The following is a 12,787-nucleotide window of genomic DNA, read 5'->3' as shown; positions in this document are numbered from 1 at the left end:
GAAAATGTGTTGCTGGTTAAAGCACAGCAGGTCAGGCAGCATCCAAGGAACAGGGAATTCGAAGTTTCGGGCCAGAGCCCTTCATCAGGAGCCCTTCAACATTCCTGATTGATGAAGGGCTCTGGCCCGAAACGTCGAATTTCCTGTTCCTTGGATGCTGCCTGACCTGCTGTGCTTTAACCAGCAACACATTTTCAGCTCTGGGTCATTTCAGAGGGGAGTTGAGTCAGCCACATCACTGTGGGTCTGGAGTCACGTGTATGCCAGACCGGGTCAGGGCGGCAGATTTCCTTCCCGTGATGAACCAGATAGGTCTGTGTAACCAACTGTTCATGATCACCACTAATTTTCAATTCCAGATTTCTTGAAAGAAACTGAATTTAGTAACTGATTGATTGATTGAATTTTGCTTCCATTGTTTAATTGATGGTATCCAGTGGGTGGATTCTACAATGACTTGCGACGGTGGGATGCCTCACTCAAGGCTAACCCGCTCTGAGTTTGACTCCAGCCCTCGGGGATTGAAGCCAGTTGTAGCTTCTGCGATCATACCCCCGAGCCAATTCAGAGAGTATGTACTTCAAAGGTCAGCTGTTGTCTGCATCCAGCATCAAGGGAGCTCGGGTTGACGTTCTCTCAAGCTTTTCTGTTTCCCCCTCTCTTTTTAATCTGCCAGATCTGAACGTGTTGAATGAATTTATTTTGAAAGATCTTGAAGAAGGGCAAAGCAGGAACTCCGTGCCTTGTGATTTCACCAACCCCCACATCGGCGAGATCAGGAACCAACTCATGAACCACATCCCCGAATGGGCAGCCTCACCAGTGGAGCTGATGCCAATGGACACGTGCTCCCCCCAGCTGGTTAGCAGGGGCGCAGGGTCCCCTCAGCTGGTCAAGAGGGGCGCAGGGTCCCCTCAGCTGGTCAGCAGGGGCACGGGGCCCCCTCAGCTGGTCAGCAGGGGCACGGGGCCCCCTCAGCTGGTCAGCAGGGGCACCGGCTCCCCTCAGCTGGTCAGCAGGGGCACCGGCTCCCCTCAGCTGGTCAGGAAGGACAACCAGGCGCAGGACACGAAGAGGAAGATGCCGTACCGAGGGGGGAGGCGGGTGGACCCGCCCTCGTCCCGCCCGAGCTCCAGGCACTTTGGCCACCCGTTGTCCGGGGTTTTCGTGAAGGAGGAGATGCCAAAGCTGGTCATCGTGGAGCAGCCCAAGCAGCGAGGGATGAGGTTTCGCTACGAGTGTGAGGGCCGTTCGGCGGGAAGCATCCCCGGAGAGAACACAACGGAGCAAACCAAGACTCTCCCGACCATCCAGGTGAAGCCGCCATGTTGTGCCTTGGGGGGTGGGGGCTGGGGCGAACGTTAGCTGCTGTATCCAGGATACCGGTCCTGAGCCCACTGCTCCAGAAATTGTCCCCAAGGGTTACCTCAGCTGGTGAAACCCTCGTCCATCTCTCTTTCTCTGTTAATTCCATAAGCAGCTAGGCATACTCCCTTTGAGCCCACTCACTGCATTCCACCCTCTTGAGGTTATCCTGAATGTGGCCTTACTCGCTCCATGCCCTTCACCCCATGTGCTCACTGACCGACTCCATCAACCTCGACAACTCTCTTGCCTTCCTTTCCAACCCCTTCAGCCCTAACCTGTCTCCACAACCACCTTTGGCCCCACAACCATCCAAATTAGAACCATAGCCTCTCTATTGTGCAGCTAGCGGCCATTCAGCCCAATGAGACTCCCCCCAAACAGCATCCCTTGTAGACCCCCAAAACCAGCTAGCCTGCACACTATGGGACAATTAAGCATGGCTAATCCACCCTAACCTGCACATCTTTTGTGACTGTGGGAGGAAACCAGAGCATACCCACGCAGACACGGGGAGAACGTGCAAATTTCACACAGACCGTCACCCCAGGCTGGAATTGAACCCAGGTCCCTGGTGCTATGAGGCAGCAGTGCTAACCACTGTGCCATCCCAAGCTCTCTGCACTCCTGCTACAACTTTGGCCCCTTGCCAGCACATTTCCACCGTCTCAAGCTGCTCCTGAATTGAATGGCTCGATCCACTTGTGGGCGGCACGGTGGCACAGTGGTTAGCACTGCTGCCTCACAGCGCCAGAGACCGGGTTCAATTCCCGACTCAGGCGACTGACTGTGTGGAGTTTGCACATTCTCCCCGTTTCTGCGTGGGTTTCCTCCGGGTGCTCCGGTTTCCTCCCACAGTCCAAAGATGTGCGGGTCAGGTGAATTGGCCATGCTAAATTGCCCGTAGTGTTAGGTAAGGGGTAAATGTAAGGGTATGGGTGGGTTGCGCTTCGGCGGGTCGGTGTGGGCTTGTTGGGCCGAAGGGCCTGTTTCCACACTGTAAGTAATCTAATCTAATCATCTAATCACTCGTATGAAAATCAACCACGCTGATGTGGGCCTGTAGTTATGTGTCGGTCAGACCGAGTAAAAGCAGTGGATTTTCTTCCCTGAAGGGCATTAGTGATCTAGATGAGTTTTTTTTAACATAAATTGTCAATAGTTTCTCAACACCTCTCACTGAGATTTTATCAACTGAAATTTGAAATCCACTAACTACTGTGGTGGGATTTGAACCCCAAAGCTTTTGTCTGGGCCTCTGGATTACTAGTCCAGTGATCGTAAATAGGCAACAGCTTAGTTTGGACCTGTCTTCCCTCATTCCAGTCTCTCCCACAAGAGGAAATATCCTCTCAACTCTCCTCCCATCAACTTCCCCCTCAGGGTCAAGTGTGTTCCAGCTCTATCCAAACACCAATGGATATAAGCCCAAGCTATTCAACTATCACAAGAGAAAACTCCTTTATCTTAGGAAGCAGTCAAGCCATTGGGGTTGGGGAGTGGATATAATCACTCAGTCAGGCATTCAGGAGAAATCTCTTTACCCAGACAGTGTTGAGAATGAGGAACTTGATCTCACAGAGAATGGTTGAATATTTCAGATGTATTTCATGGGAAGTTTGTGAGGACAAAGGAAAAGCATATTGGGATGGGGTGGCACATAAATACGAGTGAGGACCGGTTTTAAAAATATCTTTAATTTGTTATTATTCATTCATGAGATACACCTGTTGCTGGTTGGGTCAGCATTTATTGCCCATCCCTAATTGACCCAGAGGGCAGGTATGAGTCAACCCTGTTGCTATGGGTCTGGAGTCACATGTAGTCAGATCAGATAAGGATGGCACATTTCCTTCCCTAAAGGCCATTAGTGAACTGGGTGGGTTTGTATGGCAATCGAATAGTTTTGTGGTCACCTTCATTGAAATTATCTTTATAATCCGAATTTATTAATTGAATTTGATTTCCACCAGCTGCCAAGGTGGGATTTCAAATCTCCTGCCCGAGGGCTCTGTTTAAATGCAGAGTAAAGCTCCTTCCACACTGTCTTCATCAAACTGTCCCAGAACAGGTACTGCACAGGGTCAGATACACAGTAAAGCACCCTCTGCACTGTCTTCATAAAACAATTCCAGGACAGGGATAGCATGGGGTTAGATACATAGTAAAGCTCCCTCTGCACTGTCATCATCCCAGGACAGGGACAGTATGGGGTTAAATACACAGTAAAGCTCCTTCTGCACTGTCTTCATAAAACAGTTCCCGGACAGGGATAGCATGGGGTTAGATACATAGTAAAGCTCCCTCTATACTGTCCCCATCAACATCCCAGCACAGGTACAGCACGGGCTTAGATACAGAGTAAACATCCCTGTGCATGGTCTTTATCAAATACTCTCAGGACAGGTATAGTATGGGGTTAGATACAGAGTAAAGTTCCCTCTACACTCCCAAGACAGGTATAGCAGGGGGTTAGATACAGAGTAAAGGTCCATTGACCACTGGCAGGTTGAGAGTTTGATACTAAGGCCATTTTGTTTCTGATTACATTAAGGAGCAAACCCGAAAGGGCTGGAGTGCTGAGCTAAGGCTGTTCAGTGTTGTTGTGTTAGTCAGGATGTGTAAAGGAACGTGGATGCTTGCTGGCCAAGATTCATTCCGTGTGGCTAAAATACCGAGTTCTGAGATGACCGTTTTTCCATGAGTTTTATTTGCGCCGATTTGGTCAGAGTGGAATATTCAGGGGGATTTTAGCCGGGAGTTTGAGGCACAATGCTAGGTGCATTCCCATGGTGACTGGGTGCGGCCAAGAGAGGGAGATTTTCTTGGGGGGGGGGGGATTCCATTGTACCTGCCCGTGGTTTGTTTGTTACACGTATCTTGAATTACCCTTCAGCCTGTGGTGGAGCACAAGGACAAGAGCTTGCAAAGATGAACTGAAAGGTTGAGAGAAAGAACATTTCTGTTCATGACCTCAAGGCACCACAGTGCCAGTGAGATACTTATTTGAAGCACGGCCACTAGTGTGGTGTCCGAAAGCAGTTTGTGCACAGCAAGATCCCATTAGCAGCGACGACACATTCTTTACTCCTCCTTGAACATGTTGGCTGGGCGTTTGATGGTTGCTGGGGAGGACTGCCCTGTTCATGTTTGAAATAACCTCATGGAGTCTTTTAGATTTAACCTCCTTATCTGAGGAATGTCACATCGTAACAGTGCAGCACACCCTCCATACTGGCCCTGAGGTCTTGTCTTGCTGCTCGAGTCCACAATGCGGGACTTCAGCCCACACCGAACCGTTTTGTAAGCGAAGAGGTTTCCTCTCTGTTCTCAGTTGGATTTATTAGTAACTACCTTGTATCTACGACCCCACCCAGCTCATTTCTCTTCTCCTGGCAGTGGCTAACATCTTCACCACACCTATCCTAACAAACCCCTTCGCAACTTTTAAGATTGCAACTGGGGAGGAAATGATTTCCATTGTTTCCAAGTGCCCTAACCCTAAGGTTTTCAAATCCCTCCTCGGCCTGGTCCCACATTTTTTCTGAAACTTCCTCCAGTTCCACAATCTTCCCAGATTCCTGCACTCCACCTTGCGAGTCCGTGTAGTTCATCGTTCCAACATTGGCAGCTTCCTGAGTCTGAAGCCCTGCATTCCTTCCCAAAACCCCTCTACTCTCTCTTCCACTTAAGATGTTCCTTTCAGCAAGTGTTTGGTCAACTTAGTGTTTCATTTTGTCTCATCACCAGAGTATTATTTTTCAATCTCTTCCTCCACTTTGGATAACTGGTGGGATTAAACTGTTTTGGGATTAGTGGCTGAATTGCGTGTTGCTCCCTTCTCTGCAGATCCAGAATTGGCAAGGCGAGGTCAAGGTGATCATTTCCTTGGTGACCAAAGATGAACCGTACAAGCCGCACCCCCATAGCCTTGTGGGGAAAGACTGTCAAAACGGCATCTGTGAAGTAACCGTCAGCCCCAAGTGCAACATGAAAGCCAGGTAAGCAAGGAGCTGCCTGTAGTCAGGAGTCAGTGTTAGCTACAGTGCCTGTTGGCGCTGAGTCATTCTGAATACAATACAGTGTTAGCTGCACTGTATTGTATACAGAATGACTCAGCACCAACAGGCACCTTATTAGCTGGAGTGTGAGACCACAAAGATAAATTAATTTTTGTTTGTTCATCTACCATCTTTCTGTTTCTGTTGTTCTCTGTCTTGTCTCCCCCTCTCTCTATCTATATCTCCTGACCCTATCTGTGTCTGTGTCTCAGTCTATCTCTCTCCCCCTGTCCTGGTCTCTGTCTCACTCTCCCCGTCTGTGTCTCTGTCACTCTTCCCTGCCTTGTCTCCTCCCCTCTCTCTGTCTACGTTTCTCTCCTGTCAGTGTCTCCCCCTCTCTATCTCTCTCTACCTGTCCCTGTCTCTGTCACTCTCCCTCTACTCCCTCTATCTCTTTCTGTCTGTGTCTCTGTCTATCTCTCTCTCCCCATGTATCTTCATCTCTCTCTCCCTTTCTCTCTCTCTCTCGCTCTTTCTCTCTCTCTCTCTCCCCATGTGTCTTTTCTCTTTCTTTCTTTCTTTCTTTCTCTCTTTCTTTCTCTCTTTCTTTCTCTCTTTCTTTCTCTCTTTCTTTCTTTCTCTCTTTCTTTCTTTCTTTCTCTCTCTCTCTCTCTCTCTCTCTCTCTCTCTCTCTCTCTCTCTCTCTCTCTCTCTCTCTCTCCCCCCCTCCCCTATTTGTCGTCTTCTCTCTCTCTCTCTCTCTCTCTCTCTCTCTCCCCCCTCCCCTATTTGTCGTCTTCTCTCTCTCTCTCTCCCTCTCTCTCTCTTCCCCACCCCGCCTTCCTTGTTGTTTCAATCCCTCTTTGCAGTGTAACCCTATGCTGGAGAGAACATAAATAGGAACAGGAGTAGGCCATTCAGCCCCTTGAGTTTGTTATACCATTCAACAAGACCATCGTTGATCTACTTTAGCTGCACTTCCCTCTACTATACACTTCTGTAATGAATTGAAAAACCTTTGAATCCCCTTGCCTTGAATGTAGTCAGTAATTGAGAATGTGGAACAGTCTGGGATGGAGAATGTCAAAGATTCACAACCACGTGGGAAAAAAAAACTCTTGGCCTAAATGGCTGACCCCATTATTCTGAAGCTGTGCCCACAGAATCCTAACAGTGTGGAAACATACCATTCGGCCCACACTGACCCTCTGAATTGGAACCCATGCCCCAGAGCACCAGCCTGAGGCCTCTATACTACTGCGATAGTGACATTGTGCTGCCCTCCTGTGAGCATTATCGTGTGAGCATTATAGAATCATGGCCTCGTTGGAGTATTAATCCAGACACAGACTGGGAATCTCGGTTGGCAAATGGTGGAATTTGAATTCTATAAAATATCTGGAATTAAGAGTCCAGTGACGACCATGAATTCATGGTGGATTGCTGGGAAAAGCCAATCTGGTTCAATGATGTCCTTCAGGGAAGGGAACTGCTATCCTTACCTGGTCTGGCCTACATGTGACTCCAGACCCACAGCAATGGGGTTGACTCTTTAATGCCCTCTGAGCAATTAGGGATGGCCAATAAATGGGTAATAAAAGTGACACCCACATCCCATAAATGAATTTTAAAAAGAAAGTCATTAGCCAATGCCCAGCCTGGCTTCTGTTTGTACCTTTTTAATGTTAGTGTGAGATCTCCTTTTCTTATATTTTTGAGATCCAATGCAGGGCTAATGGCACGTGTAGACGAGACCAGCTACTAGTCAGTGAGGTCTACAGCACAACAGAAGGCCCTTTGGCCCATCTAGTCTCCACCAGTCAAGTTCGACCACCTAACTATTCTAATCCCACTCTGCAGCACTTGGCCTGTAGTCTCGGCATTGCAAGTGCTGCATATCTAAATCCTTCTTCAATGTAATGTGGGTTTCTGCCCCTCCCACACTGAGGGGGAGTTCCAGATACAAACCACCCTCTGGTGGAAATTGAAATGTTTCCTCCTATCTCCTCTAGTGCTCCTGTCCCTTACCTTAAGGTACCCTCTGTCACGGGGAAAAGTTTATTCCCGATGGATATGTGAATGGGAAGGGTTCAGAGAGATGTGGGCCAAGCGCTGTCCAATGTGACTAGTTCAGATTGGGATGTCTGCTCGGCAAGACCGAGTCTGACTGAATGGTCTGTTATCATAGAGTCATAGAGATGTACAGCATGGAAACAGATCCTTCGGTCCAACCTGTCCATGCCGACCAGATATCCCAACCCAATCCAGTCCCACCTACCAGCACCCGGCCCATATCCCTCCAAACCCTTTCTATTCATATACCCATCCAGATGCCTCTTATTTGTTGCAATTGTACCAGCCTCCATCACTTCCTCTGGCAGCTCATCCCATACACGTACCACCCTCTGAGTGAAAAAGTTGCCCCTTAGGTCTCTTTTATATCTTTCCCCTCTCACCCTAAACCCATGCCCTCTAGTTCTGGACTCCCTCACCCCAGGGAAAAGACTGTGCTATCTGACTCTGTCTACGCTATCTATGCTCTTTCGTAATTTATATATTTCAATCAGGTCCCCTCCTCAGCCTCCCCTGCTTCAAGGAAAACAACCCAAAGCTGTCCAGTCTCCCTTCGTAACTGAAACTGTCCAGCCCAGGCCATATCCTGGTAAATCTGCTCTGCACTGTCTCTAGTGCCATCACACCCTCTGTGGGGATGTCATGTTGAGATTGAACAGGATGTTGGTGAAGCCTCTTCTGGAGTACTGTGACCTTCCTACAACAGGGAAATATATTCGTAAATTAGGCAGAGTTCAGAAAAGATTTACCATGATGTTGCTGGGAATGGAAGGACTTATAAAGATAGGCTGGGACTTTTTTCACTGGAGCATGGAGATGACCCTATAAAGGTTTCTAAAATCACGAGGTGCCCATAGAAGGTGAACATCAAAGCTCTTTTTTTCTAAGGTGGGGGGGGCATGTTTTTAAGATGAGAGGAGAAATTTTAAAAAAGACAGGAGGGGACCTTTCTTACACGGGGAGTGGTTCATCTGTAGAATGAACTATCAGAGGAAGTGGTAGATGCAGGTAAGGTTGCAACATTTAAAAGATGTGGACAGATACGTGAATCAGAAAGGTTTGGAGAGAGATGGGTCAAACACAGGCAAGGGGGACTAGTTTGGTGTGGGAACATGGCTGGCATGAACTAGTTGCTTTATGAAAAAGGCCCTTTGGCCCATCTAGTCTGCACCATTCAAAATCAACCACCTCACTATTCTAATCCCACTTTGCAGCTCTTGGCTATAGCCTTGGCATCGCAAGTGTATTTCTAAATCCTCCTTCAATGCGATGAGGGTTTCTGCCTCTCCCACCCTTAGGGGGAGTTCTAGAACCCCCATCCTCCCCGCATTGCCTCCTCCTCCCCCCCCCACTCAACCCCTCCACAAGTGACAGCTTTCCTTCCACAAAAGATGGCAGTGCTCTGCTATCCATGGCTGTTTCCACACAAGTTTGGAGATTTATGGTGTAGCTGCATTGATGACCTCCTGGGTCGGCAGTCCAGTTCTGTAACTAGTGTGTCGCTGGCTATTGGCCATACCTGCAGTTATGCTTTGTCTCTGTATGGCTACTCACACTGCTCCCTCTCTTTCTATCTTTCAGTTTTGCCAATCTTGGTATTCAGTGCATGAAGAAGAAAGAAATTGGGAAAGCCCTGGAACACCGACTGAAACTTGGGATCGATCCTTTCAATGGTGAGTCAGAGTTCGTGTGATTTGTTTTTACATAAGAACACATTGTTTTTAGTTCAATCGACTTTCACAGTGACAATTAAATACTGCAGGTCAGAAAGACCCATCAGTTGCAAGTAGAGAAACCTCTGAGAGCTATGCTGAGGAAGGGTCACTGGATTCGAAACGTTAACTCTGATTTCTCTTCATAGATGCTGCCAGGCCTGCTGAGCTTTTCTGGCAACTTCTGTTCTTGAACCTTTGGAAGGGACAGGACATTTTTGTTTTAATTAAAAGCATGCATGAATTTGCCAACTGAGTGTAGAGCATAGGAATTAGGAACAGGAGTAGGCCATTTGGCCCCTCAAGACTGCTGTGTACATTTGATAAGTTTGCGGCTGATATGATCATAGTCTCGACACTAGTTTCCTGCATACCGCCCTACCACCAAAGAAATTTTCTCCCTTGTGGATTAAAAATCATTCTCCTTCAGCCTTAAAGGTGTATTTTTTTTAAATAAATTGTTAACGGGAAGTAAGTGTTGCTGGATAGGCCCCAAAAGGTAGTTAAACACAGGAACAGAAAACATAGGAGCTGGACTGGGCTGATCATCAGTCCCTTGTTCCTGCTTTCACCCCTAAGCTTTCATCCCTTTAGCACTAACAATGATATCTAACAAAGAGTCCACTCTGTTGCTGTGGTCTGGAGTCACAGGCTAGGCAAGGATAACAGATTTCCTATCCCTAAGGAACCAGATGGGTTTTTACAATAATTGAGTATGGTTCCATGATCACCATTGAGCTAGCTTTTAATTCTTTATTTTAATTCTTAATTCAGTCATGGGAGATGGCTGGGCATCACTGCATTTATTACACCCGACCTTAAATGTCCCTCAAGAAGCTGGTGGTGGTGGTGGTGGGTCACCCTTTTTGAACCAGCACAGTCCATATGGTGCAAGTGAATCCACAGTACTGATAGAGAGAGGGGTGTATCACAATGACAGTGAAGGAACGACGAGATATTGCCACGTCAGGATGGTGAGTGGCTTGGAGGGGAACTTGCAGGGGGTGGTGTTCCCATGTATCTGCCACCCTTGTCCTTCTAGATGGTAGAGATGGTGGATTTGGAAGTTGCTGTCAGTGAAGCCTTGACGAATTTCTGCAGAGCAGTTTGTACATGGTACTCTTTGTTACATCAGTGATGGATGAGATGTTCAACGTGTGTGTGTGTGTGTGTGTGTGTGTGTTAATGCTTTTGCAAGTGTGTGCTTACCTCTGCGTGTGCTCGCAAATGTGTGTTGTATATGCAAGTGCTTTTTCCAGCTCCACACTCTCCATGATTCTAATCTCCAGCATCTGCAGTCCTCACTTTAACCTACATTGCAAGTATGTGCCTGCCTGTGTGTGTGTGTGTGTGTGTGTGTGTGTGTGTGGATGATCATGTGCATGTGTGTGCACGTGCATGTGCACGTCTTTCTGGATCTCAGGATGTGTGTGTCTGAGAGTGTGTGCAAATTCCTATGTGCCTATCCATGCATGGGGATGAATATGTCTGAGTGTGTGTGTGCCTTTGAGTTCGGGGGTGTGGGTGTGTGTGTGTGTGTATAGTAAGAGAATGATGGACAGACTCCCTGGGTTTTTCCAGTCGTTACCAAGGTCCTTGTTTGCAGCTCAATTTCGCTTAAATTTGGCAGGACATGCAAATCCCCTTGTGCCTTTTGGAACCAGCTGGTTTAGCTTGCTATTAGTTTCTAACGGTTATTGTTGCTACGTGACAAAGATAGAGAGTTAAATTTAACGGCTAAGAGACCACAGAGGCTCTCCCATAGGCTGTGGCAACTCGCCAAAACCCCAGGAACAGAGTGACAGAGCAGAGCCAGCACAAACAGGAAGCTTCTCTCTTCACAAATTGTAGATGACTGCTGCTGTCCTCTCCTGTTAAAACAGCCTCGCCCCTGTGGAGTGAAATGATTCATTGGCATAACCACAGCCACTTTATCACTGAGTGCAAGAGGTTACAGGAGTTATGAAGACCCTGGCCCCACTCCTCACTCTCACTGTCTCTTTCTCTATCTCTCTCTTTCTCTATCTCTCTCTTTCTTTCTCTCTTTCTTTCTTTCCTTCCTTCTCTCTCTTTCTCCCTCTCTTTCTCTCTCTCTCCCTCTCTTTCTCTCTCTCGCTTTCTCTCTTCTCTCTTTCTCTCTTTCTCTTTCTCTCTCTCTTTCTCTCTCCTCCTTTCAGTCTCTCCATCTCTCTCTTTTTGTCTGTCAGTTTGTTTTTCTTTCTATCTCTCGCTCTCCCGCTCTCCCCCTCCCACCACTGCACCCCTGGCCTCGCCACACCTCCCTGAGTGCGACACCTCCCAGGTTGTCTGGTACACAGCCAGGTGGGACTGCACTTGCTCTTTATTGGGTCAGGGTCATAGCTGTTCTCTGTATAATTCACTCCAGAAACTCAAGCACGCCACATTGGCTGAGTTGCCAGTGTCAATGCTGAAGGAATGCCACACAGCTGGAGGTGCCACGAGGCATGAAACTATGCCCTTTGACCCTTACTGGTGGGCATTGAGGACAGGGAGTGTGTCTGCGGTTGCATGCCAAGTAACCAAATAGCCTGCCTACACCAATTGTGGGAAATTGAAACTTGCAACTTTTAGAGATTCAGACTCAAGTAACTCACCTCCTGTCTCCCCAAAGCCTGTCTACCATCTACAAGGCACAAGTCAGGAGTGTGATGGAATACTCCCCACTTGCCCTGGATGGGGGCAGCTCTAACAATACCCAAGGAGCTCGACACTGTCCAGGACAAGGCAGCCTGTTTTGATTGGCACCACATCCACAAACATCCAAACCCCCCACCACCCACTCTCAGTAGCAGTAGTGTGTAATATCTACAAGATGCACTGCAGAAATTCACTGAAAATCCTTGGATAGCACCTTCCAAACCATTACCACCTAGATGGAAAAGAGCAGCAGATACACGGGAACACCTCCCGCCCCGTGCAAGTTCCCCGCCGCTCACCATCCTGACTTGGAAGTACGTCACCATTCCTTCAATGTCGCTGGTCAAAATCCTGGAACTCCCTCCCCAACAGCATCGTGGGTGTGTCCTTGCACCACGTGGGCTGCCCCAGCTCAGGTGATGCGCTTCACCACTGCCTTCTCAAGGGGCAATTAGGGAAGGCCAATAAATGCTGGCCACAATCACCTACATTCTATAAACAAATGAAGTGACATTGGTAGTGCAGTAATAATACGACTGGACGAGGAAACGAGACGCCCAGGTTGGCAGACAGTGAAATTTGATTTCAATTTAAAGAAAAACAAATATAACGCCACCATGTTGACTGATATATCCTTGCCTGGTCCGGCCTATACGTGACTCCATACCCACAGCAAATGTGGTTGAATCTTAATTGCAGTCTTAAGGATAGGGTAATAAATGCTGGTCTAGGCAACCATCCAGTGAATGAGTAAAAGAATTGGGGGGGGGGGGAGAAAAAATGACAGCTACCCCAAGGTCAAAGTGAGGTTGTTTTCTCAAAACAAGAAAGCTCTCCAACGAACTTGTGGCATGTCTGCCTTGGCTATCTAACCATAAGTTGCCACAAATGACTCAGGGGCCCAGCAAGCCCTCTCTGCCACTGTCTCTTATCAGACGCTGTATCTCAGAAGCTCGCAGCGCTGGGGAGAGTCCCCAG

At 48.0% G+C, this 12,787-nt stretch overlaps 1 protein-coding gene across 2 annotated transcripts in view; it reads left to right on the top strand.

Annotated features, from left to right (window-relative positions):
• Positions 1-12,787, top strand: part of LOC132836667 (transcription factor RelB homolog) — a 48,860-nt gene that overhangs the window by 16,486 nt on the left and 19,587 nt on the right. For both annotated transcript variants that reach the window (XM_060856054.1, XM_060856055.1), the window contains exons 3-5: positions 677-1,314; positions 5,215-5,366; positions 9,021-9,112. In XM_060856054.1, the coding sequence (XP_060712037.1) occupies positions 677-1,314; positions 5,215-5,366; positions 9,021-9,112 (882 nt within the window). The remainder of the gene's footprint in view (positions 1-676; positions 1,315-5,214; positions 5,367-9,020; positions 9,113-12,787) is intronic.

This window comes from Hemiscyllium ocellatum, chromosome 47, assembly GCF_020745735.1.
Source record: "Hemiscyllium ocellatum isolate sHemOce1 chromosome 47, sHemOce1.pat.X.cur, whole genome shotgun sequence".
Taxonomy (NCBI): domain Eukaryota; kingdom Metazoa; phylum Chordata; class Chondrichthyes; order Orectolobiformes; family Hemiscylliidae; genus Hemiscyllium; species Hemiscyllium ocellatum.
Note: the sequence above shows the minus strand (reverse complement) of the source record. Positions and strands in the feature narration are given on the sequence as shown.